At 48.5% G+C, this 27,222-nt stretch overlaps 1 protein-coding gene across 4 annotated transcripts in view; it reads left to right on the plus strand.

Moving 5' to 3' along the window:
- Positions 1–27,222, plus strand: part of sycp1 (synaptonemal complex protein 1) — a 698,098-nt gene that overhangs the window by 312,737 nt on the left and 358,139 nt on the right. For all 4 annotated transcript variants that reach the window (XM_086011629.1, XM_086011633.1, XM_086011630.1 and 1 more), the window contains exons 11-12: positions 9,130–9,238; positions 11,561–11,655. In XM_086011629.1, the coding sequence (XP_085867755.1) occupies positions 9,130–9,238; positions 11,561–11,655 (204 nt within the window). The remainder of the gene's footprint in view (positions 1–9,129; positions 9,239–11,560; positions 11,656–27,222) is intronic.

Below are 27,222 nucleotides of genomic sequence, written 5' to 3' on the forward strand. Positions count from 1 at the left end.
ATCTGGCAAAGAGCTATGGAGCAAGTCCTGCAAGGGATTCCGGGGACTCAATGCTACCTAGACGACATCCTTATAACAGGAGAAAACGACAACGAGCACCTTGCCAATTTGGAGCAGGTGCTCACTAGGCTGAAAGAATGGGGCCTACGAGCGAATCGCTTGTTGGTTCATAGGTATTTACTAAGCAAAGTCTGGGGGGGGGGGTTCTAACGGATATGCACAATATACAGGCTTATATAGCCCCAGCACCTGAAAATGTTTCACAATTAAGGTCGTTCCTGGGATTAATAAATTACTATCATAAATTTTTACCGAACTTATCAACTATTCTACACCCTCTTGTCGAACTTCTACAAACAGGAGTGATTTGGAAATGGAACGAAGACTGTAAACGTGCCTTCCATAAATGTAAAGACTTAATCACATCCGAAGAAGTTTTGGCTCATTACAACCCATCACTGCCAATCAGACTGGCGTGCGATGCGTCCCCTTACGGCATAGGAGCAGTATTATCCCATAATTTCCCTGATGGCTCAGAACGGCCGATAGCTTTTGCGTCACGCTCATTAAACTCAGCTGAGCGTAACTATGCCCAAATCGACAGGGAAGCACTCAGCCTGGTATGGGGAGTGAAGAAATTCAACCATTACCTACACGGACAAAAATTTACCTTGTTGACTGACCATCAACCCCTCATCTCCATATTCAACCCTAAAAAAGGTGTTCCCATTATGACAGCATAAAGGCTACAGAGGTGGTCCCTTTTTCTAGGGGCACACCAATACAACATAGAATACAAAGGGTCAAAACAGCATGGGAATGCTGACGGGTTATCGCGCCTACCGTTGCCAACGGTAGAAGAGGCACCTACAGTAGACCCAGTAGAGATGTTCCACTCTACCATAGTGGAATGTCTACCAGTGACAAATTCTGCCATTGAAAGGGAGATGAGAAATGACCCGACCCTCTCACGGGTCTACGATTTAACAGTGAAGGGATGGCCAGCACATGGCGAACCACTGTTGCCAGGATTCTCGCAAAGCAGAGAACAGCTGTCAGTGTGCCAAGGAACCTTGATGTGTGGATCCAGAGTGGTGATTCCACCCAAACTCCAGGATAAAGTGCTAAAGGAGCTTCACGAGGGGCATCTGGGTGGAGTGAAAATGAAGAACCTAGCTAGGGCGGTTGTATGGTGGCCAGGTATCGATGGAGACATCGAAGAAATGACCAAGAGCTGCCTAGGATGCCAGAAGATCCAAAACGCTCCACCACAAGCCCCTCTACATCCATGGGAGTGGCCCTCATCTCCCTGGCAAAGGGTGCACATCGACTTTGCTGGTCCATTTATGGACTCAATGTTCTTAATCGCAGTTGATGCACACTCCAAGTGGCCGGAGGTAATAAAGATGTCCTCCACCACCACGGAAAAAACCATCACAGTATTAAGGACCATATTTGCCAGGAATGGGCTGCCGGAACAGATATGTTCTGATAATGGACCGCAATTTGTGTCCGAAGAATTCAGAAAGTTCTTAAAGAACAATGGGGTTAAGCACTACACGTCCGCCCCATACCATCCCGCCACCAATGGATTGGCTGAAAGGTTTGTCCAGACCTTCAAGAAGGCCATAAAGGCCATGGGTAATGAAGACATAAAACTTCAGCACAAGGTGGATAACTTCTTATTCGCATACAGAAATGCAACACATATGGTTACCAACCAAACTCCCGCCATGATGTTCTTCAATAGAAACCTAAGATGCCGGCTGGATTTGGTCAAGCCCAACATCAGAAGGGACGTGGAGAACCGGCAGTTTCAAGGCATGAATGAAAGGCCAACTAGGGCCTTCCAGATAGGTCAACAGGTTTTGGCCCGGGACTACCGTACCGAGAAATGGCAGCCTGGAACTATCTGCACACGACTAGGACCACTGATGTATACCGTGAACATCGGAGAAAGCATAATAAGGCGCCATGCTGACCAAATCATAAAGTCATCCGAAAAGGGACAACCTACACCACAACTCTATACATCTAACGATGAAGTAGAGATACCCATATCTACCTCCGATCCGGTGATACTGGAACCCGATGAACCCGACACTGGCATTCAAGCCGAATCAGCCTTGCCAGAAGAACCTACTACACCACCAGAAACTACTACACCCCCGAGGCGTTATCCGGACCGAGTCAGGAAGCCTCCTGAGAGACTAACTTATAATTAATTAACTACAGCAATGTATATTATTTTGCATATAACATGTAATTAATAATTACTTAAAATATGATGTACTAGTTAGCTAGAAGGGGAGGAATTGCGGTGTATGTGCCTTTAAGAGCCTCAGGTGTGCTGTACTGCTGGTAATTGCCACTCAGGCTATATAAGCCTGTATATTGTGTATATCCGTTAGAACCCCCCCCCAGACTTTGCTTAGTAAATACCTATGAACCAACTCCTGTCTTCAGTGTCTTTATCAACACACGGACACTACAGTCCCTTAACGTATCTGCTAGTCCCTTAACGTATCTGCTAGTCCCGCTCCAAACTGGCAGTGTTTCGATAGCTTGCACAGTTCCGTTAGGTACTCAGCATTGCTTTCATCTTTGTGTTGGTTCCTTTTATGGAACTTAAATCGTTCTGCTATCAGCAGCGGTGTGGGGTTTAAGTGGTCCTGTAGGATTTGTACTATGCTTTCAAAATTCTTGTTTACCGGCTTCTCTGGGGTTATTAGATTTCGCAGTAACCCATAAGTTTTTGCACCCATGGAATTTAACAGAACCAGTGCTTTATTAGCATCTAGCACTTCATTCACCCTGCAGTACACCTCAATACGTTCCACATATGTCGCCCAATCTTCGACTTCATTGTCGAACGTAGAGATACTGCCACTCTTCGGCATCCTTGGGTGTGAGTTAACTGTCAAAAATGGCGCCTCCCGCGCTTCCCCTTCTTCTCCGCTGGCACAAAATGGCGTCTCCCACGCTTTCCTTCCTTCCCGCGCTTGCCCTTCTTCTCCGCTGGGGCTTCTAAAAATGGCGTCTCCCACGCTCGTTCTTCTTCTCCGCGGCTCAATGGCGTCTCCCGCGCTCCCCTTTCTTCGCCCCGCGGACCCTGTTCACCCCATGAGCCCTGGCTGTGCTCTGCGCGTTCTTCTTTTTATATTTTTCGATGCCGCTCAGTCTAGAACCCGGCTGTTTCTCTACCCTCTCTCTGGTTTGTTTTCTTTTTCTCGATGCCGCTCGGTGTTCAACCCCCGGCTGCGCCCTGCGCTCTTCACCCTCTGTCTTACCCTGTCGACGCTGCTCGGCTTTCTCTCCGCCGTCGGTCGGCTCCAGCCGCCGCTGCTCGGGAAGGGTCTGCGCTGGACCTGTCGTTGGTCTCTTGCTGCTCGTCGTGGCTGGGGAACCAAGCCCGGCTCTCCACAGCCTCCCCTGCGAAGTTCAATCTCTGCCTGACTGCTGGGCGGTTGCTCGTGGTCGACGCCCGTGTTCCGGGCCTCGACTTTTTTTTTTATGTTGCAGGTAGATTCGAATCGACACTCCTCGCCACTGTTGGATCCGTGGTTCAGTGGATATGCTGTTATTAAATAATCATACGGATGCTGTACATTAACAATAAACAGGTCTTTACTGGAGGAGGGTAGTCTCAAGACTGGGGGTACAGAGGCATGCGTAAAGCTTATATACAGGTGGTCACTGCCGGTACTACAGTATACAGGAGCTGTAAAAGTAGTTCTGACTTAAAGGCACATACACTACACTATCCACTGAAGACGTGGCTGATGAGGCCAAGCAATGAGGCCGAGGAGCGCTATAATGAAAGTCATATGATGACCAGATGTGTAATAGAGCAAGAAATCGGCATGCTGAAGATGCGCTTCAGATGTCTTGACAGATCTGGAGGAGTCCTTCAGTATTCAGCAGCCAGGTTCTCCTGAATGATCCTCGTATGCTGCGCGCTGCACAAGATAGTGCAGCAGCGAGGATTGGAGCTGCAGGAGGAGCAAGGCACAGAGCGCATAGCCTCTTCGGAGGAGGAGGAGGAGCAGGTGGAACACGAGGAGGAGGAGAAACCTGAGATGGATATGGCACCAGCAGCGGGAGGCCCGGGATGGCCTCATAATGGCATGATTTAGTTAAGTTGGACCAGTGCACCCATCTTGCTCTGAAATGCTCTACTAACTTCCTCCCTGCCCCCCTCACTAACACCACAAAGCAGTCCTAAAATGACCGAACCATTCCTGTCACACACACACCCATTGCTCGAGGTTAAGTAATGTCTCACCATTCACTCCAACTGTCCAGCAGATACCCTCAGAGGTGCAACTCATTCCAGGATGGACTACAGTTCTATGATGGAGTAAAAGATCACTGCACAGATGTCACTGGTTGGTTCCACCCAACCAACTATAATACTTTGCAGGGTTCTTTCCCTCAAAGGCTCAATGAATTGATGGTGCTCAGAAAGCAATTTTCTTTTACAGGTAGGTCTTGGATGGCAAAAATTAAAAATCTCAGCAACTGATGAGAGCCTGGTGCTGGCCCACTGTCTTCTTCCTGCTTATCTGCTGCTTCCTGCCATTGTTCCTCCTCACTTTTGTTGCACATTTTACCTGATGCTTCCTGCTCGAGCTCAAACTCTACATCTTCCCCGATTGGTTTTGCTGGGTTGATACTTGCTACAGCTAAAGTGAGTGATGTGGTATGGTGTGTGGTGAATGGCCCATCTCTTTCGAGCCCTGTGAGCTTCGCTTATCAGGTGTCGCTACAGAAACATGATAAAAGCATATATTGGAATCTGCAAGGTACTCTTTGACGCACATTTCCGTAGACAACAATAAGATGTCATAGTGGCAGGTAAATTGTGTGTTGTCAGAATGCGTGACTGAAGGACTAGTTCCTTGAGTGAAGAGAAAAGTGGAAGAATGGGAACTAACTTGCATGCCTTCTCCGATGGGGACCACGGATTGGCAGTCCACGGTCTGTTTTTTGAGGTATGTCAAGGGCTTGAGATCTGGAGAGCCCCTCCAGTTTTCAGCCTGTCCCTGCTATTGTGGACTTTCTTTGCCTGCAATCATAAATGTTGACTGTTTTGTGGCACAGCCATGCAGTTGACTACTGTGCTTCCCAAAACAACAGTGCAAGAATATGCAAATAGGTATTGGAGGAATGTGTCATGGTGCTCCCTCCATCAGTGAGCTTTGCATGGAAGACAAAAGGCGTGTAATGCATTTTTCTTTATTCGTTCATGGGATGTGGACATTGCTGGCAAGTCCAGCATTTATTGCCCATCCCTAATTTCCCTTGAGAAGGTGGTGGTGAGCCATATTCTTAAACTGCTGCAGTCTGTGTGGTGAAGGTACTCCCACAGTGCTGTTACGGAGGGAGTTCCAGGATTTTGACCCAGTGATGATGAAAGAACAGCGATATACTTCCAAGTCAGGATGGTGTGTAACTTGGAGGGGAACTTGCAGGTGATGGTGTTCCCATGCGCCTGCTGCCCTTGTCCTTCTAGTTGGTATGGGCGGTGCTGCCAAAGAAGCTTTGGCGAGTTACTGCAGTGCATCTTGTAGATGGTACACACTTCAGCCACGGTGCGCCGGTGGTGGAGGGAGTGAATGTTTAAGTTGGTAGATAGGGTGCCAATCAAGCGGGCTGCTTTTTCCTGGTTGGTATCGAGCTTCTTGAGTGTTGTTGGAGCTGCACTCATCCAGGCAAGTGGAGAGTATTCCATCACACTCCTGCTTTGTGCCTTGTAGATTGTAGAAAGGCTTTAGGGAGTCAGGAGGTGAGACGCTCGCCACAGAATACCCAGGCTCTCTCCTGCTCTTGTTGCCACAGTATTTATGTGGCTGGTCCAGTTAAGTTTCTGGTCAATGGTGACACACAGGATGTTGATGGTGGGCGACTTAGCGATGGTAATGCCGTTGAATGTCAAGGGACAGTGGTTAAACTATTGCTTATTGGAGATCGTCATTGCCTGGCACTTGTATGGCGCGATTATTACTTGCCACTTATCAGCCCAATCCTGAATGTAGTCCAGGTCTCGCTGCATGCTGGCATGGACTGCTTCATTATCTGAGGAGTTGTGAATGGCACTCAACACTGCAGTCATCAGTGAACATCCCTACTTCTGACCTTATGATGGAGGGAAGGTCATTGATGAAGCAGCTGAAGATGGTTGGGCCTAGGACACTGCCCTGAGGAACTCCTGCAGCGATGTTCTGGGGCTGTGATTGACTTCCAACAACCACAACCATCTTCCTTTCTGCTAGGTATGACTCCAGCCAGTGGAGAGTTTTCCCCCTGGATCCCATTGACTTCAGTTTTACTAGAGCTCCTTGGTGCCACACTTGGTCAAATGTTGCCTTGATGTCAAGGGCAGTCACATTCACCTCACCTCTGGAATTCAGCTCTTTTGTCCATGTTCATACCAAGGCTGTAATGAGGTCGGGAGCAGAGTGGTCCTGGCAGAACCCAAACTGAGCATCGATGAGCAGGTTATTGGTGAGTAAGTGCCGCTTGATAGCACTGTCGACGACACCTTCCATCACTTTGCTGATGATTGAGAGTCGACTAATGGGGTGGTAATTGAACGGATTGGATTTGTCCTGCTTTTTATGGACAGGACATACCTGGGCAGTTTTCCACATTGTCGGATAGATGCCAGTGTTGTAGCTGTACTGGAGCAGCTTGGCTGGAGGCGCGGCTAGTTCTGGAGCACAAGTCTTCAGCACGACAGCTGGGATGTTGTCGAGGCCCATAGCCTTTGCTGTATCCAGTGCGTGCTGTCGTTTCTTGATATCACGTGGAGTGAATCAAATTGGCTGAAGACTGGCTTCTGTGATGGTGGGGACCTCAGCAGGAGGCAGAGATGGATCATCCACTTGGCACTTCTGGCTGAAGATGGTTGCAAATGCTTTAGTCTTGTCTTTTGCACTCAGGTGCTGGGCTCCACCATCATTGAGGATGGGGATATTCATGGAGCCTCCTCCTCCCGTTAGTTGTTCAATGGTCCACCACCATTCACGACTGGATGTGGCAGGACTGCAGTGCTTTGACCTGATCTGTTGATTGTGGGATAACTTAGCCCTGTCTATAGCATGCTGCTTCCGCTGTTTAGCATGCATATAGTCCTGTGTTGCAGCTTCCCCAGGTTGGCACCTCATTTTTAGGTACGCCTGGTGCTGCTCCTGGCATGCTCTTCTACACTCCTTATTGAACCAGGGTTGGTCCCCTGGCTTGATGGTAGTGGTAGAGTGAGGGATATGCCGGATCATGAGGTTACAGATTGTAGTGGAATACAATTCTGCTGCTGCTGATGGCCCACAGTGCCTCATGGATGCCCAGTTTTGAGCTGCTAGATCTGTTCTGAATCTATCCCATTTAGCACAGTGGTAGTGGCACAGAACACGATGGAGGGTGTCCTCAGTGTGAAGACGGGTCTTCGCCTCCACAATGACTGTGCGGTGGCCACTGCTACCAATGCTGTCATGGATAGATGCATCTGCGACAGGTAGATTGGTGAGGATGAAGCCAAGTAGGTTTTTCCCTCGGATTGGTTCTTTCAGCACCTGCCGCAGGCCCAGTGTGGCAGCTATGTCCTTCAGGACTCAGCCAGCTCGGTCAATAGTGGTACAACTGAGCCACTCTTAGTGATGGACATTGAAGTCCCCCACCCAGAGTACATTCTGTGCCCTTGCTACTCTCAGTGCTTCTTCCAAGTGGTGTTCAACATGGAGGAATACTGATTCATCAGCTGAGGGAGGGCGATAGGTGGTAATCAGCAGGAGGTTTCCTTGTCCATGCTTGACTTGAAGCCATGAGACTTCATGGGGTCCGGTGTCAATGTTGACGACTCCCAGGGCCACTCCCTCCCGACTGTATACTACTGTGCCGCCACCTCTGGTGGGTCTCTCCCGCCAGTGGGACAGGACATAGCCAGGGATGGTGATGGAGGGGTCTGGGACATTGCCTGAAAGATATGATTCTGTGAGTATGAATATATCAGGCTGTTGCTTGACTAGTCTGTGGGACAACTCTCCCAATTTTGGCACAAGTCCCCAGATGCTCGTGAGGAGGACTTTGCAGGGTTGACTGGGCTGGGTGTGCCATTGTCGCGTCCGTAGCTGGTGCCGAGGTCGATGCCGGATGGTCCATCCGGTCTTATTCTTATTATTGTTTTTCATAGCGGTTTGTTGTAACTTGGTGGTTTGGCTTGAGTGGCTTGCTAGGCCATTTCAGATGGCAGTTAAGAGTCAACCACATTGCTGTGGGTCTGAGTCACAAATAGGCCAAACCAGGTAAGGATGGCATGCCTTGTGCTAGTGCTAATGAGAATAAAGGGGTATGTAAAGATGAGGAAGCATCCATGTGAGTATGCAGCTCGTTGAGCTGAGTGTATGTACATGACATACCACTGCAGAACCTTGTTAAGAGATAAGTTCAGCTGTCACTTCGGTAAACTTCAAGGTGTTGAATTTCTTCCTCATCTGGTAGGATGATCTCTTTATAGAAGAAACCCAATTTACCTGCTCAGTCACTTCTCAAGCAGCCCTGACTGCAACTTGCTGGGGACCAAAAATGGTATGTGGCCTTGCCATCACCTCCCTCAGCATGATCTCCAGCGCTCTCATTGAAAAGTGTACTTCCTTCCCCCACTCTGGAAATTTGCAGACTTCTGTCTCATCTCAGAATTATACTGGACAGAGCAACTGGACAATCTTTAGCCAACCAGAAGTGCAGATGCAGTTTTAATGGAGCTGCAGCTTCATATTTGTGCTGCTGCCCAGAAGTCCCACCCCAGCCCAGCTTCTGTATTCTCAGAATGTGATGCAAATAAGGGAACCTTGGAAAACCTGAAAGGTCTCCTCGGGATCAGAAATAAAAAATGCGCTATGGCAAATGTACTTGCACTGCCAGTGCACATAAAGAGAAATTTCAGCCCTTAAATTTCAAGTTTTCCTGCTGGTAGAACCTCACAGCAACAATACTTAAATTATGCCTCAATATAGAATGTATGACGTGAGGTATGGTTATTCAAATAAACGTGAAAATGGCATTAGTGCACCTTTATCTTTTCTCTTAAAATTGAAAGGCCCATTAATTATTTTTTAAAACTATTTCAAGGTACAACAGTTGCAACAGCAATATAAACAAAAAGACAGTGAGCTTCACGAAGCATGGATTCATCTACAAGAGTCCAAAATCAGATGTGATCAGATAGAGGAAGCAACCAGTAAGTGATTTTACCTCTTTCGATCAATGTAAATTTAATTTATGTATTTGGAATGTATTCTGCTTATGTAATGGCAAGCGAAAGGAGTAAGGAGGAGAAATAATTTGAATTTTGCAAATTTGCAGAATCCAGTCTAGTAATGCAATTATCAGAATTTAACTTTTGCCAAGTTGTAATATATATCAATAGAACAGAAAAATAATATAATCTTAACTTAAGTGTTACTATTTTGATCTGGTTGCTATGTAGTTGTGCTTTGCTTATTCCTTAATCCTGGGCAACTTGATCCACCTCATAGGAGGCAATATCATGATACAAGCTACCTGTAGTTCAAAAATATTTAAAATATTGCTATGATTTCCTGAGGATTGCTTAAGAAATGTACATGTTGGAGAAGTCACTTCCTGGCCTTTATTAGTTAATTTCTTAAAGGTGTGTAGTGTTGGTTTTAGCTTGACATTGATCTTACAATTTTGACTTTTTGGGGGGATTGTATTTTATTCGGTACATTAGGTTATTCTTTTGTTTTTGCATTTTGTATCGTTTTTTGTTTCATTGTTTTTTCACATTTTAGAATTTCAAGGAGTGTTAAATTCTTTTTAAGTACTTTAATATGTTAGGATACCACCTTCGCTTGGTAGCAGAATTCTCACTTCTGAGGTTGAAGGTTGCGAGTTCCTGTCTCACTTCAGGACTGGAGCACGTAATTTAGTCTAACACTCTAGTGCTTTATTGTCAGACATGCCATCTTTCAGATGAGATTTTAAACTGAGGTGCATCTGCCTGTTCAGGTGGTGTAAAAGATCCCATGGCACTTTTTTAAAGAAAAGGAGGGAGCTCTACCAGTATTCTACCCAACATTTATGTCTTAACCAATACTGAAGAGGACCTCCAGGTTATCTTAGATCATTTCTTGGATGTTTGTAAGAAGTTTGTTCTCACTATCAATCTGAAGAAGACAGAAACTATATACCAACCTGTCCTTGGAAAACATTATGTGCCACCCAATATTACCATTGAAGTGCACAGGCTGTCTGCAGTGGATAAGTTCACCTACCTAGAAAGCACCATTTCACGTGATGCACCACTAGATGCTTAGCTGGGGACCATAAACACTGGCATAAACTAGTCATCTAAGAAAGAGAAAAAGAGCTGATCCTGAACAACACTTAACTCGGATTTTTTATTTAATACTTTAGTGCAGGGGTGCTCAACTGGGGGTCCATGAGAATATTTCAAGGGGTCCGCCAAGGGTTCCAGGAATTTAAAAAATCAGATAAAAAAAACAAGAAAAATACACCGTGGCGTAAAAGTGGGACCGAGCTGAGCAAACTGCAGCTCCGTCCCCGACTCGGACCTCTGTTTTCCCCCTCCCGAACACCTGTGCGAGGATGGCAGCAGCTATCGCTGAGCCTAGGCCACCACTCGCTGAGAAAAGACAGAGACGGCGGTTGCTCAAGCTCTTCTTCCTCTCCTCTCCACACGCGTATGTTGGTTCCGTTTCAGATTTGATTTTTTTTGTCCTATTTTTGTTATTCGTGCGGTCATGATTGTCATTCAAATGAAGACGGGGCAAAGAATAGGCAGCAGCTGCAAGGAGAAAAGGAGCTACTGGGGTCAAACAGTGAGTCACTGTCTTCGTGGAGGAAGAAGAGCAAATGCTAACATTAGGATTGACACTTATTACCAGCAAAACAGAAACAGTTTGCAAACTCATTTAAGTATCACTGTCTAATTTTCCCCCAATTTTCTCTCCTGCTGTCTTCAAAGTGTTGACTCACACTGTAGTACAGTTACAAGATTCAAAAGTAGTTGAGCTGTGTGTAATCTTAAAGGGATAGACCAGGTCAGCACTTAAACATTGCAACCATGGCCAGCTTACTTGTGAGTTACACTGCAACAGATCTGCTTACAATTTAAATAAAAGCTTTTCTTTTCTTAAAACAAAATGGATTTCTCTTGAATACTGAATTTGAATCAGTCACCCTCGTAGAGAAAACAAATACTGAGCATATTATTATTACTTTACATTAATGCTGCATGGCTTGACTGACAGAAATTCAAAGGAGTCAAAGATATTACAAAGTACATTTAGTTGTATAATACCAATTTTATTTATTTTATCTGCAAAGATTTTCTACTCATTGTTGATTAACAAGAACTATAAGAATAATGGTGATTTCAAGTAAAGTTTTGGAATCGACAATATAAAAGGATTCAAGAAATATTCAGTACTTTCATTATGGAAAAACTCAAAGTTATGAACTGACATTTTATGTTATCATAGTTTTCACTACTATTCAATTTATTAATTATTAAAAGGGCATCTCAATGAAAATCTTCAAGAGTCACATGCCAAAGAACAAAATTTGACTACAGAACTAGAGAAGACAGAGGACTTACTGAAGAAAAGAGAGGTATGATTTGTTATTACCAAAGTACAAACTTTGCTTGAAAACATTTGTTGAGTGGCTGGGGAAGTGGTTGTCAGCTGAATGTCAGTGAGAGGCTTCTAAGATTGAGGTGGCTCTGAACATGAATCAGTATGAGCCCCAGATGCTTCTGCTTGAAAGAAGTGTTAGCCAGTGGCTCAGTTGGTAGCACTCTCGCCTCTGAGTCGGAAGGTTGTGGATTCAAGCTCCCCTCTAGAGACTTGAGCACAAAAATCTAAGCTGACACTCCAGTGCTGCCCTGTTGGAGGTGCTGTCTTTTGAATGAGATGTTAAACCGAGGCCCTGTCTGCTCTCTCAGGTGGACATAAACCCATGGCACTATTTCGAAGAGGAGCAGGGGAGTTATCCCCAGTGTCCTGGCCAATATTTATCCCTCAATCAACATAACAAAAACAGATTATCTGGTCATTATCACATTGCTGTTTGTGGAAGCAAATTGGCTGCTGCGCTTCCTACATTTCAGCAGTAACTATACTTCAAAATTACTTCATTGGCTATAACGGGCTTTGAGACATCCGGTGGTTCATGAAAGGTGCGATATAAATGGATCAGTATGAACCCCAGATGCTCCTGCTTGAGGCTGGGTGATACTGGCAAGGCAGTATTTATTGACCATCACTAATTGCTCTTAATAAGAGTCAATCACAGTGTGGCACTGGAGTCACATGTAGGTTAGATCAGCTGGGCTGATAGTCTCCTTTGAAGGATATAATTGAACTAGTAGATTTTAATGGCAATCACTCAATTTTCATGGTTATTTTAATGATAAATTACCACATTTAATTTAATCCAGTTTCACAACTTGCCGTGGTGGGATTTGACCTCACAACTGTAAAGTCCGCGCCTCAATAATACACGGACTTCGGGAGAACAGTTTAACGGTACTTTACTGAACAGGAGGCAACGTCAGACTAAAATACAGAAGCCTGCTAGGGCCTTTTATACAGGGGTGGTCACTGCCGGTACTGCAGTCTAAAACCAGTTATTCCCTTAAAGGTACATACACAACAATTCCTCCCCTTTTAGATAAACAGTACATAACATTCATTTAACAACTAAATAATAACTAATTACAATTACAATTTTCTCGGTACTATATACATCAACTGAAATAATCATTTATAAGTTCAGTCTTTGAGGAGGCTTCCTGATCCTGACTGGATAGCGCCTTTCTCGAGTATCCTGTTCTTGCGGTGGAGTTGATTCAGGCTCATTGTCATTGGTTGGTTCGTCAGCTTCCAATACCACTGCTTCTGAGGTAGACGAAATCTGTACTTCGGGCTCAGTACCAGGTGCACATGCTTGTGGTATAGATTTGGCTTGTTCCTGTGACTCTAGAATCTGGTCAGCATGGCGTCTCACGATGCTCTCTCCAACGTCCACTGTGTACATTAGTGGTCCCTGCTGTGTGCATATCGTTCCTGGCTGCCATTTTTCTGTTCGGTAGTCGTGGGCCAAGACTGGTTGCCCTATCTTGAAGCTCCTGGTTGGCTTCTCATTTATGTGCTGGAACTGCTTATCCTCAACATCTCGTCTTATGCTTGGTTTGAGCAAATCCAAGTGACATCTTAGCCTTCGGTTGAAAAACAGTACGGCTGGAGTTTGGTTGGTTACTGCATGTGTCGCATTCCGGTAAGCAAACAAGAAATTATCCACCTTGTGTTGTAGTGGTATGTCGTCATTATACATTGCCTTTATGGCCTTTTTAAAGGTCTGAACGAACCTCTCAGCCAATCCATTTGTGGCTGGATGATATGGGGCAGATGTGTAATGTTTCACCCCATTATTCTTCAGGAACCTCCGGAAATCCTCAGACACAAACTGTGGCCCATTGTCGGAGCAAATCTGTTCTGGCAACCCATTCCTGGCGAAGATGGTCCTTAGGACTGCAATAGTTTTCTCCGTGGTGGTGGAGGACATTTTAATGACCTCTGGCCATTTCGAATGGGCATCCACAGCGATTAGAAACATTGAGTCCATAAATGGACCAACAAAATCAATGTGTACCTGTTGCCATGGAGATGAGGGCCACTCCCATGGATGTAGCGGGGCCTGTGGTGGAGCGTTTGGGACCTTCTGGCATCCTGTGCATCTCTTGGTCATAGCCTCGATTTCTTTATTGATTCCCGGCCACCACACAAACGCCCTGGCTAGGCTCTTCATTTTTACCCCTCCCAGATGACCCTCATGAAGCTCATTGAGCACTCTATCTCTCAACTTAGGTGGAATTACCACTCGGGATCCACACATCAAGGTCCCCCGGCACACTGACAGTTGTTCTCTCCTTGGCGAGAATGCTGGCAACAGTGAGTCGCCATATGCTGGCCATCCCTTCACCGTCAAATCATAGACCCGAGAGAGTGTCGGGTCATTTCGGGTTTCCTTCTCAATACTTGCGTTTGTAACAGGCAAACATTCGACTATGGTCGCATGGAATATCTCCACAGGGTCCACTGCAGGTGCTTCTTCCACCGTAGGCAACGGTAGGCGCAACAGGCCATCAGCGTTCCCATGCTGTTTCGTACCCTTGTACTCTATGTCGTACTGATGTGCCCCTAGGAAAAGTGACCATCTTTGCAGCCGTTGCGCCGTCATCACCGGAACGCCCTTCTTTGGGTTAAAAATGGAGACCAGGGGCTGATGATCAGTCAGTAGGGTGAATTTCTGCCCGTGCAGATAGTGGTTGAACTTCTTCATCCCCCACACCAGGCTGAGGGCCTCCCTGTCAATCTGGGCGTAGTTACGCTCGGCTGAGGTTAGCGAGCACAATGCAAAGGCTATTGGCCTCTCTGAACCGTCACGGAATTTGTGTGACAGCACCGTTCCAATGCCGTAAGGTGACGCATCACATGCCAACTGAATCGGTAGTGTTGGGTTGTAGTGGGCCAGTACTTCTTTTGAAGTGATTAGGCATTTACATTCCTGAAAGGCACGCTTACACTCATCACTCCATTTCCATGTTACTCCAGTTTGAAGCAGGGCGTTCAGTGGGTGCAGAATTGTAGATACATTCGGCAAGAACTTATGGTAGTAGTTCACCAACCCGAGGAACGACCTCAGTTGCGACACATTTTCCGGTGCTGGAGCCTTGACTACAGCTTCAATCTTGTCCGGCGATTTATGCAACCCTTCCTCATCAATCATGTGGCCACAATATGAGATTTGTCGCCTGAAGAACTCGCATTTGGGGCGGTTGGCTCGTAGCCCATATTCCTGCAATCTCGTGAGCACCTGCTCCAGGTTGGCAAGGTGTTCATTGTCATCTTCGCCCGTAACCAGGATGTCGTCCAAATAACACTGGGTCCCCGGGATCCCTTGCAGGACTTGTTCCATTGCCCTCTGCCAAATAGCCGGGGCCGATGCTACCCTGAATACCAGTCGATTGTACTGGTAAAGGCCTTTGTGAGTGTTTATCGTGAGGTATTTCCTAGATGCTTCTTCCACCTCCACCTGTAGATACGCTTGAGCCAGATCAATCTTTGTAAAACGTTTCCCTCCAGATAGTGAGGCGAAAATATCTTCTATCCGCGGAAGTGGATACTGTACTGTGTGCAGGACTGGGTTCACAGTCATCTTGAAGTCCCCACAGATGCGAACCTTCCTTGGCTCCCCAGGCGTGTTGCTCAATGCTTTCTTCATTACAGGAACGATGGGTATGGCCCACTCGCTCCAGTCCACCTTGGACAGCACACCCGAATGCTCCAGACTCTCCAGTTCAGCTTTAACGACTGGGCGGATCGCGTATGGCACCGGTCTTGCCTTGAAAAATTTTGGGTTTGCGTTATCCTCAATCTTTATGGTTGCCTTTACTCCTTTTAGAGTCCCAAGTCCTTGTTGGAACACCTCTTCCGTGTCAGATAGAATTTGTGACAGACGTCCAGGTGCGACGTCATCATCCTTTTTGTCAGTCACAGTTAGCGCCAGAATGGAATGCCAATCCAATTGTATTTTTCGGATCCATTCACGTCCCAATAATGGTGGTCCTCCATCTCGTAGTATATACATATATAGTTTCTGTGTTTCCTTGCCGTTATATTGAACTGGCACCCTTATTTTCCCTCTGGGGTAGACCTTTTGCCCCATGTATGTCTTCAATACAATGGACGTGTCCTTTAAGGGTATGTGTGAGAATAGCCGCTCATAGTCTCATCGATTCATGACAGTTAGGACTGATCCTGTGTCCAATTCCATCTTTACTAGGGACCCTGCTATCATGAGCGTGACCCAAATGGTTCGGTGATCTTCCTTTGCGATCACGTTGTGTAACTTTAAACAACTTAGTCTCCTGCTCCCGGAGTCCTTATCACTCTCCTGATCTTCCGAACTACTGTCTGTCAGTTTCTTTACTTTCCTGTACTGTTCCTTAGTAGTTCTTGTCGTGTTGGTTTTCTTTCCCAACCTGCAGACTCTTGCTATATGTCCCATTTTTCCGCATTGCCTGCATACTGTGCCTTTAAACCAGCAGTCCTTCTGCTCATGGGTTGTTCTGCCGCAGCGATAGCACTTTTCTGCTCCATACGCCATTTCGTTAGTGCTGTATTCTTGTGGTTTCTGTTGTATTTCCGCAGCTCCCCGTGCTGCTGCTTCGTAGGATACTGCCACGCTGAAAGCCTGTTCTAGCGTCAGGTCCTTTTTTGAAAGTAGTCGTTTCTGGGTTCCTTCACTCTGGAGCCCGCAGACAAACTTATCCCGTAAGGTGTCTGCCAGTCCTGCTCCGAACTGGCAGTGCTTCGATAACTTGCGTAGTTCCGTAAGATAGTCAGCATTGCTCTCATCTTTGTGCTGGTTTCTTTTATGGAACTTGAATCTTTCTGCTTTCAGCAGTGGTGTAGGGCTTAGGTGTTCCTGTAAGATATGAACAATCTCCTCAAAACTTTTCTCCATTGGTTTAGCTGGGGTAATTAAATTCCGCAATAGGCCGTACGTACTCGCACCCATCAGATTTAATAATACCGATGCCCTCTTTCCATCGGCCACCTCATTTGCCTTGCAGTACACTTCAATTCTTTCCACATACGTGGTCCAGTCTTCTACCTCGTTGTCGAAAGCAGTGATACTGCCACTTTTCGGCATCTTGGGTGATTTAAAATGGCGCCTCCCGCGCTTTTGCTTCTTCTCCAATGGAATAAAATGGCGCCTCCCGCGCTTTTGCTTCTTCCCCTTGCTGCCACGCTGCTCCTAGCGTTCTACAGGGTAATGGCGGTGACCCGCAGCTTCGGCGCGTCTCGCTTTCCTTCCCCCCGTTTATTTTCTCTCCGCTGCCCTGTTCTTGAGCACCGACCGCGCCCTGTGCGCTCCACCCTCTCTCTTGTTTTCTTTTCTCGGCGACGCTGCGCGGCCCGTTTTGTAGAGCCGCTCAATCGAGCTTGAGCCCGCCGCAGTCCGGAAGGGTCAGCGCGCTACCTGCTACCAGCACGATTTGCAGGAACACCTTAACTGGGGAGCCAAGCACAGCTCTCCACAGTCTCTCCCGCAATTCTTCGAACACCGATGAATTCTTTGGGCGGTTGCCCTCGGTCGACGGCCGTTGCTCAGACTACGACCTCCAAGAACCCTCCTTTCAGGGCGAGACCCCCGTGAGATGATGCCACACTGCAGGTGAGTTCGAACTTACTCGTCACCACTGTAAAGTCCGCGCCTCAATAATACACGGACTTCAGGAGAACAGTTTAACAGGTACTTTACTGAACAGGAGGCAACGTCAGACTGAAATACAGAAGCCTGCTAGGGCCTTTTATACAGGGGTGGTCACTGTCGGCACTGCAGTCTAAAACCAGTTATTCCCTTAAAGGTACATACACAACAACAACCTCTGTTAGATTGCTAGTGCAGTACCATAACCAATAGGCTACGGTACCCTGTTTTCAGGCTCCTGTGAAATCATTGATTTAGCATTTCAGCTTGGTCTGAATATGTTGCCATTTGAAGAGACAGCAACCTGACTTATTACCTGCCCCTGCTCCCAGCCTCTCTGCTGGTGTACCTGGTGTGCCACTGGGTCAACAGATCCCATTGCAGCAGTGACACTGGGGATGCTACTACACATCTCTTGCCTCACTTGGCCCAACTCATCAGCTACCCTAGCCAATGTGTAGGCGTGATTGCTGCTCAAGACCTGTATGGCAGCTGTAATAAGAGCATGTACTCTAAACGGCTGCACTGCGGAGGTCCCTGGAGCTGCCACTTGTTCCAAAGCACACATATGGCTTCCTACTTTCTGCCATCTTTTGGAAGCTCCTAGGCAGAACCCCAAAAAAGTGCAAGTCACTCATGCTCTGAAAACATTCTTCTTTTAAAAACTGTCCCCTGGAGATCTGGATCTATAGATGGGAAGGGAGGCTTCTTGATCCTCTGGACATGTGCTCCTTTGATAACATCTTCTCTAGTTAATGGTCATCTGTGCTCTGTGCATCACTCAGTCCCATGGGATGGATGGATCTTTCCTGGTGCTTGCCTGAGTAAGGCGTAGTGACGAAGTGCTAGGTGAGGTGCAGATGGAGTGTTCTCAGGAGAGCCCTGATGCAGCGCCTGGTGACATAACTAAAAGAACAGAAAGAGGGACGTGTTAGGGGAATGTCTTCAGAGCTACTTATGGACTTTGCCAAGCAGTTGGCATGGGTAGGACTGGTGCATGGAAGCTTGGGTGTCAGTGCTTGTAACAATATGTTGGATGGAGTGTGATAGGAGGAGCAATGTAATACAAGCCCCAAGCTGGAACTATGCCTCCTGTCTTCTCAAAATCCTAGCCTTAGATCTGTAGGGTACACTTCTTATACATGGTCAGATCCATGATTGTCATTATGCCTGTCCTGTAGCAGACTTCTGCCATCTGTTGTTTACAGTTTTGACTTACAAAACAAGTTGAAGGGATAGTAATGGTGAGTATGCGTGCCTGGACTCTGCAATATGCAATGGTGCACTCTGTGGGGACATTGAGGACAGAAAGATACAGGTGCACATCAGAGAAGGAGTTGCTTGCGGGTTGTTCTGGTCTCTGCAGAAGTGAGAGTGGAAAAGAGAAATGGTGGGAAGTTCACAGTGGAGCTTTGTAGGCGATCATGGATAGGTGCAGTGAAAGGAAAGGAATGGATAGGTAAGAGGTATGAGATAATGCTCACTAGTTGGTGGACAACTGTCCCTGCTGAGTTTTCCAACAGGAGTCCCTTCCCCTAAATTTGAATATGCTATGGGCACATGGAAAGCTTGCTTTGTAGCACACTTGACTGGGAAGCTGAAAATTAGCAAAGTGGCACCTTTTAAAGGGCTGTAGCTCATCATTAAAGAGGAAGTTGTGGTACAGTGGAGATATGTGGGCAACATTGGTATTTTAATTGGAAGGGTTAGAATCCTGCTGGGCGTCTCTATTTCGAACTGACTTGGTTGGAACTGACTTGGTTGGAGTACTTAACCGAAGTTTGGGTGTATACTTTACATATGATTTTCCAATGAAGTCAGAATTCAAGTACTGTAGTCTGAATTCAAGTTATCAGCAATTTACATAATAGGGTTGATTAACCTCGCTTGTGCATTTATAAAGATTATTTACAGAAGATAGAGTTTAGCCTTTAGGATGCAACTTTTTATTGCTTTCTTTTGGCAGAGCTATACTGTTAGTTCTTGTTCATTTCCTGATAAATAAATTTGCTGAACAATAAACCTAAAACAAGGTCTGATGTTGTGATACTCTACTGCTTATCAAAGAAGGGAGAGAGATCCTATGGCGGCAAAGGATAATTACTGTAGCTAAAAATAGTTAACACAAAGCATGTTATGTTTGTTATCCTGGGCATGTTACCAAACGCTTACCTAATTATCAAGGTTCAGCGAGTGGAAGCCCTTCCTGTTCATTTCGGCATCTAGGGTCTTCCAAACCACATCACATCTACACTATATTCTCGAGTAGGGCAGTGGGAATGCTGAGCCGCAGCCCCATCCGAGTGGCAGTGGCACCATGGTACCTCTCTCAGGATGACAGCTTGCCTGCTGCTCCGCCACCCCTTCAACCAGTGCTGGTGCTGGTGCCAGAAAGCCAGCTGAGCCAGACTCCAGTGGTTCCGTTGTCTTGATATTTTAGGAATAGTGCCCCATAAATTGCGTGAAGCGTGTCTTCAAGATTAGTAGGATAAATGCCCTAAATTGTGTCTAAAATAGAGATGGCAGCGTCTATTTGCAACACCAGATTTCTGATTTGTCCCCTTGGGGCACAAGACCAGATTTCTGATAGGTCTTCTTGGAGGACAAGACATACCCAACAGTTTGTCTGGAATGTTTAATTTGATCCTGCTTGCTGTAGACAACACTGCAATGTGTAATTTGATCCAGTCTTGCCAGACTACAGAATGTGGAAGTATAGTTATCTTTGTGAAGATCCTCTGTAAATAGTATTCTGCAATTGTAATTATAGTGGTCCTTGGCTGGTAAAATAAAAGACGTTCTACTCTAATTAGTGGGTTAGTTAATTCTCTGGAGTTTTATGTTTTTCTCCCTTCTGGAAGTGATAAAAATTATTTAATTCTGAATGAAGGGACCGTATGTGAGGAATGCATGTGTGAGGGGTGCGTGTGTGTGGGGTGCGTGTGTGTGGTGTGTGTGTGTGTGTGTGGAGTCCGTGTGTATATCCAATCTTCTGACAGACCAGCGAGTTCACATTTGGAAGAGTCCATTCACCTGCTCTGTGTGTGAGAAGGGATTCACTAATTCATCCGGATGGAAGAACGTGATCCGTCTTCCCATCTCGATCACACTTTTGCTCTCATCCCACCCCCAACTTTAGACCTGGATCACGTTCTTCCCTCATCCCCACTGCTCTCTCTGTGCTCTAACTACCCCCCCCCCCGAGATCCTGACCTTACCCCCAAGTACCTGACCTTATCCCCCCACGAGCTCCTGACCTTCTCCCCCAAGCTCCTGACCCTCTCACCCCCGAGTTCCTGACCTTCTCCCCTCCCTGCTCCTCTCTCCCCTCTCCGAGCACCTCTCCTCCACACCGTCTGCAAGCTCCTATCTCTCCTTTCCGAGCTGCTCTCTCCCTCCCCACTGCGAGCTCCTCTCTCCCCTCTCCAAGCTCGTCTCCCCCCTCTCCAGGCTCCACTCTCCCCACTCCGAGCTCTACTCTCCCCTCTCCAAGCTCCTCTCACCCCTCTCCGAACTCCTTCCTCTGCCGCCTCCGAGCTCTTCTCTCCCCTCTCCGAGCTCCTCTCTCCCCCCTACCATTGCAAGCTCCTCTCTCCCCTTTCCCAGCTCCACTCTCCCCCTGCACTATGAGCTCCTTTTTGCCCTCTCCCCTCTCCAAGCTCCTCTCTCCCCACCTTGCGAGCTTTTCGACCCTCTCTCTGAGCTGGCCCTCTCCGAGCTCCTCTCTCCCTTCTGCAAGCTCCTCTCTCCCCTCTCCAAGCTACTCTCTCCACTCCCCCTCTGCAAGCTCCTCTCTCCCCACCTGAGCTCCTCTCTGCCCTCTGCGAGCTCTTCTCTCCCCTCCCACTGCAAGCTCCTCTCTCCCCTCTCCGAGCTCCTCTCTCCCCCTGCTCCCGAGAGCACCTCTCTCCCCTGTCCGAGCTTCCCTTTCCCTCCCCACTGCAAGTTCCTCTCTCCCCTCGCCGCGCGAGCTCCTCACTCCCACCTCCGAGCACATCTCTCCCCTCTCCAAGCTCCTCTCCCCTCTCCCTGGGCTCTACTCTCCCCTCTCCGAGCTCCACTCTCCCCTCTCCTCTCTCCTCTCTCCGCCGCCTGCAAGCTCCTCTCTCCCCCCCACCATTGCGAGCTCCTCTCTCCCCTCTCCAAGCTCCCCTCTCTCCTCTCTGAGCTCCTCTCTCTCCCCCACTCCGCAGCTGGTGAGCGATGAAATGCAGGTTTGTGCCTGGTATTCAGGCAGTTGTAATGATGCCTGCATTCTGCCCCAGTTGTCAACCCCTGCCCCGCTTCCACCCAGATCAGTGAGTGACAGGCTGGCTCCTTGGGACAAAGGGTATCCCCTAAACATGTACCTTATGACACCTCTCAGGAATCCACACACAGATAGAGGAGTGACATAATCAAAGCCCTGAATGAGCAAATCATCATGAAAAAGAGGCCGGAATATTAATCTGGAGGTGGATCAGTAGCAGAGGGGCTACAAAGCGGTTAAGAAACCCGGGAGAATGGGTTTCCCGCAGGCCCAGCCAAATTTAATGGCAGGGCCTGATTAACATTTCAAAGCTCTGTTTCCTGCCCACAGCCTGCCAGATGGAGAGGCTGGCTGGCTGTCGGGCGGTTAGGCCGGTGCCACTTGGTTGCTGAGAGGCGGGAGGGAGGGATCGGGGGAGGGGGTGAATGGGGCTGGAGGAGGATCGGGGGGAGGGTATGTGGTTGGGGGCCGAAGGAGCATCTAGGGCGGAGGCCAGGAAGGTGATGGGGGTGGGAGGTGGGCGGCCTTGACGGGGGAGGTCTGGGGAGAATGGAAGGGTCGGGGGTATCCGATTGCGGCGGGTGGGTTGAGGCCGTGACGCTGGATCCTGCAGGTAAGTGAAAAGGCACTAACCTCCTGGATCCAGCAGTCCTCTCCTCTCTTTAGCTGGCGGGTTCCCTAAGGCCCAGGAAACCTGACCAGCCAGAGCTAAATTTGAAATGGTGGATCACCATTTCAGCCAGCCTCATTATAGTATTTAAACAGGTGAACCGTCTCCTGGGAGCAGGTTGGCTGCCCATCCCCATCCCACCTCTGTTAAAACCAGAAGTGGGTGGGTTGGGGTCGGAATTCAGTTTTATAATTCTTTAACCTCCCACCTGACCCCAACCCACCTGTCTTTTGGGGTTAAAATTCTTCCCAGAAGTTCTGTTGCTTGCATCAGTTAGTGGTGTCTTTCAGTATAGCCCCAAGAGAGTCTCCAGATTTGTCATGTTCCATGGCTTTGCCACATGTGGAGGAAGATGTAAACGCGCAGGAGCAAGATGAACAGCTGGATTACGAGGATGCCAAGAAGAAGCAAGGGCCACCAATCCTGCCACACCTGAATCCCAGCAGATCTTTAAGGAATGCTTTTGATGAATCATCACCACCCCACTCCATCTCAACAACACTCCATCCTATCAGCAGATCCAGTCCTTCCCCTTGCCTCCAGATGAATGCCCTCAATGCAAATACCAGCATGGGTATTTCTATCACATCACAGGACATGGTCAACAAACAGTAATCCAAAGAAATAAAAACAGAAAATGCTGGAGAAACTCAGCAGGTCAGGCAGCATCTGTGAAGAGAGAAACAGAGTTAACGTTTCAGGTCGATGACCTTTCGTCAGAACTGGAAAAAAGCAGGACATGGAACAGATTTTTAAGCAAGTGTAGAGGCTGGGAAAGGGAGGAGGGGATGAAAGAACAAAAGGGAAGATCTGTGATAGGATAGAAGGCAGGAGAGGTTAAGAGACATTAAGAGAAATTCAAGGCAAAAGGGGATGGTAATGGGACAGGTTAAGAAACAAAGGATGGCTCTAGATGAAGTGTAAATTGCGCTGGCAGAATGAAAGACAGCTGCCATGTGGGGGAGAAGAAAAAAAGACAAAGAGTGTGGATAAAAAATAAATATGTACATGATAGGGGCCGAGGTTATGATCTGAAATTGTTGAACTCTATGTTGAGTCCAGAAGGCTGTAAAGTGCCTAATCGAAAGATGAGGTGCTGTTCCTCGAGTAATCCAAAGAAACTGCATAAAAAGATTCTGTCAAAAATTGTATTTTTAAATTGCCAGCAGACAGATACAAAAACTAAAGGTCACTCTGGTACCTGTCTTCGGTGCCCTTCTACCTACAAGGTGCTACTCCAATGGCTACAACATGGAAAATAGGCAACTGCTGTGCATCTGTTGAGGGCACCGAGATGGCTGTTGTGGGTGACAAGAGCTCAGACCTAAGAGGACTCAGCTGCAGACTGCAGCATCTCAGCTACTCTTGGGGCAGTCTGGCCCAGCTGGCTTTCTGGCACCAGCATGAGCACTGGTTGAGGGGGTGGTGGGGGAGCAGGCATGCGGTCATCCTGAGATAGGCATCATGGTGCTACTGCCACTCGCATTCCCACTGCTCTACCCAAGCATTGCGTCTCAGCATTCCCATTGCTCTACCCAAGAATACAGTGGTGTTGGAGTCACTAGAAATCAACAGGCTCTGAGACTTTTGTTGCAGCAAAGGCAAAACGCGTGTTACTTTATTCACTCTCCATGAGGACTGAGGGTCTCAGCCTCGTTGCAGGTCTATGACGTCATCACGCTACCGACGCATGACGTCATCACGCTACCGACGCTCTTAAAGGGACCCTGCCCCGATAACCCAACCAAGTACGTACATATAACAACATTGGCTATACATAGTGAATTGTGTTTAGGTACATATAACAACATTGGCTATACATTGTGAATTGTGTTATTGTCCCTATGTGGTCTCCGCCACATACGTCCCCCCAGAATTCACTAGCAGTGGCAATGTCAGTCGTTGGGGGGGCCGGATCACACGGTCGGAACGGCTCCTCAATTCCGGGGCGGGGACCGGGGGGTTCGTCGGAGGGACCTCGGGCACTCGGAGGTGAGAGCGATCGGCGCATCAGGTAACGGATGCGCCAGCATGGTCGCGTTAGCCAGAGCCCTTTTCGTGTCCGTGAAAGAATTGGCCATCTCCTCGGACCAGTCGACGGCGAGCTTGTCGGGTTTGCCTTTGAGGGCTTCGTAAAGGGGCCGCATAAGCTGGGCTGCTCGGGGGATGAAGCGATGGTAAAAGTTCACCATGCCCAAAAACTCCTGCAGGGCCTTCACGGTGAGGGGTTGCAGGAAGTCCACCACGGCCTCCACTTTCGATGGCAGTGGCACCGCCCCGTCCTTCGTGATGCGGTGCCCGAGAAAGTTGATCGAGGACAGCCCGAACTGGCACTTGGCCGGGTTGACGATTAGGCCGTGCTGGCTCGTTGGAAGAGAGTCCAAAGGTGCGACACATGCTCCGTCCTGGAGGCGCTGGCGATGAGGATGTCGTCCAGGTATACGAACAGGAATGTCAGGTTCCGTAACACGGTGTCCATTAGGCGTTGAAAAGCCTGGGCGGCGTTTTTGAGGCCGAATGGTATGCGGAGGAATTCGAACAGCCCGAACGGGGTGATCACCGCGGTTTTCAGGATGTCCTGCGGCTGGACAGGGACCTGGTGGTAACCCCGGACGAGGTCCACTTTCGAGAATACCACTTTCCCGGCCAGGCAGGCGGAAAAGTCCTGGATGTGTGGAATCGGGTAGCGGTCGGGGGTCGTAGCGTCGCTGAGGCGCCGGTAATCGTCGCACGGGCGCCACCCTCCGCCTGGTTTCGGAGCGATGTGGAGGGGTGAGGCCCATGGACTGTTCGACCGGCAGATGATGCCGAGGCGCTCCATGGTGTCGAACTCGGCTTTAGCGATGGCGAGTTTCCCCGGGTCGAGGCGCCGAGCGCGAGTGTAGACGGGCGGACCGGTGGTCGAGATGTGGTGTTCTACCCCGTGTTTGGTGGCGGCGGACGAGAACGTGGGCTTCGTGAGGTCCGGGAACTCGGCGAGGAGACGGGAAAACTCGCCGGAGGCCGAGAGTGCGCTGGACAACTTCGTCGTGCTGGACCCGCTGAGGGAACACGGGAGCGAGCTGAAAGTCTCAGCGTTGATGAGACGTCGGTCCTTGACGTCCACCAAAAGGCCATTGGCGCAGAGGAAGTCAGCGCCGAGAAGGGGGGTGGACACTTTTGCCGTGACAAAGTCCCAGATGAACCGCTGCCCGCCAAAACAAAGCGCCACGCTCCGTTTCCCGAAGGTGCGGATGGAACTGCCGTTGGCAGCTTCGAGGACGGGGCCGTGGTTCCCCCCTTGCATGTCTATGGTTGACGCGGGCAGGACGCTCACCTGGGCACCCGTGTCGCAAAGAAAACGACGTCCGGAGTCGGTGTCCGTAATAAATAACAAACTGCCTGAACGGCTGACAGCCATAGCAGTCGACGAGTAGTCTTTCGACGCGGGAAAACTGCACGGGGGCCGGCACTTCCTGGCTTTGGGACCGAACTGCGCGTGGTAGAAGCAGAGGCTTGGGGGCTGCCGCCGTTGGGCTGTATCAGTGGGGGCAGGGCTCCGCGTGGCCGCGCAGTACTGTTGCCTGGCGGAGAAAAATTTGTCGGCCTCCTTGGCCAGGTCGCGGAAATCGGTACTGGAAGAGTTGGCTAAAGCCGACCGTACCTGACCTGGCAGCTGTTGAAGGAACAGTTCCTTGTAGAGGAAGCACGGCCTGTGTGTGCCCAGGAGGGCCAGCATGTGGTCCATCAGCTCCGAGGGCTTGGAGTCGCCAAGCCCGGGTAGAGAGAGAAGCCGGCATGCGCGCTCGGCTTCGGTGAGTCCAAAAGTTTCTAAGAGGCGCGTTTTCAGCGTTTCAAATTTGTTGAGCTCCGGGGGGTTCTTGAGCAAGCTCACGACTCTGGCCGCAGTGGAGCTGCCGAGAGCAGATATGACGTAGTAGTACCTCGTGTCGTCCACGGTGATGTCCCGGAGTGCAAATTGAGCCTCGGCCTGGGCGAACCAAGCGGCAGCCTGTCGTTCCCAAAACTCGGGTAATTTGATGGAAACGGCGTTCGTCGCCATTTCGGATGAGGTCTTTGGAATCGTCCAAAAGAGCAGCGGGGTCACCAATGTTGGAGTCGCTAGAAATCAACAGGCTCTGAGACTTTTGTTGCAGCAAAGGCAAAACGCGTGTTACTTTATTCACTCTCCATGAGGACTGAGGGTCTCAGCCTCGTTGCAGGGCTATGACGTCATCACGCTACCGATGCTCTTAAAGGGACCCTGCCCCAATAACCCAACCAAGTACGTACATATAACAACATTGGCTATACATAGTGAATTGTGTTTAGGTACATATAACAACATTGGCTATACATTGTGAACTGTGTTATTGTCCCTATGTGGTCTCCGCTACAGTAGAAATGATGTGGTTTGGAAGTCCCGATCAATGCTTTCCTTCAAGCTTAGCAAGTTGGAAGAGATGGTGGAACCCAGAGCCTGGATGGCAGCAGTCTGAGCTTCTGTCGAAGCTGTTAGATCTGACACCACAGGGTCCGTAACTGAGGGCCCCAGTGCAATATTCACAGAGGTGACCACATGCTCTATGGTTGACTGCAATGATTCGATGTCGTGCATGAGGATCCCACGCATATTGGAGGTGGACTCCTCCACACTGTTCAACATTGGCAGGCAGCCTAATGCATTGATCAGTTGATGGTGCACAACTATCTCTTCTTTTATAGGCTTGGTCATAGAAGTCTTCGGCCTAGAAATTCAGTTGGGCGCGCCAGCCGTTAGCGCCTTAGGGGGAGTAGATCTCGAGCGCTAGGCGCTTATCGCCCAGGTGCAGCGCGATCTGCGCCTCTCCCCAACTTCAGGACACATTTAGCGCCGGCGCAAAGTCTTAGCGCGCGCCCTGCTGCGCGCGCAGATCATGACTGATATGCCTATCAATTAGTCCAATAAAAGGCGACGAGTTAAGAACGTAACTGAAGGTTTTTATTGGCTAAATAACAG

The sequence above is a fragment of the Somniosus microcephalus genome, chromosome 18, assembly GCF_052327205.1.
Source record: "Somniosus microcephalus isolate GS21.2 chromosome 18, FLI_Smic_1.0, whole genome shotgun sequence".
In the NCBI taxonomy this organism is placed as follows: domain Eukaryota; kingdom Metazoa; phylum Chordata; class Chondrichthyes; order Squaliformes; family Somniosidae; genus Somniosus; species Somniosus microcephalus.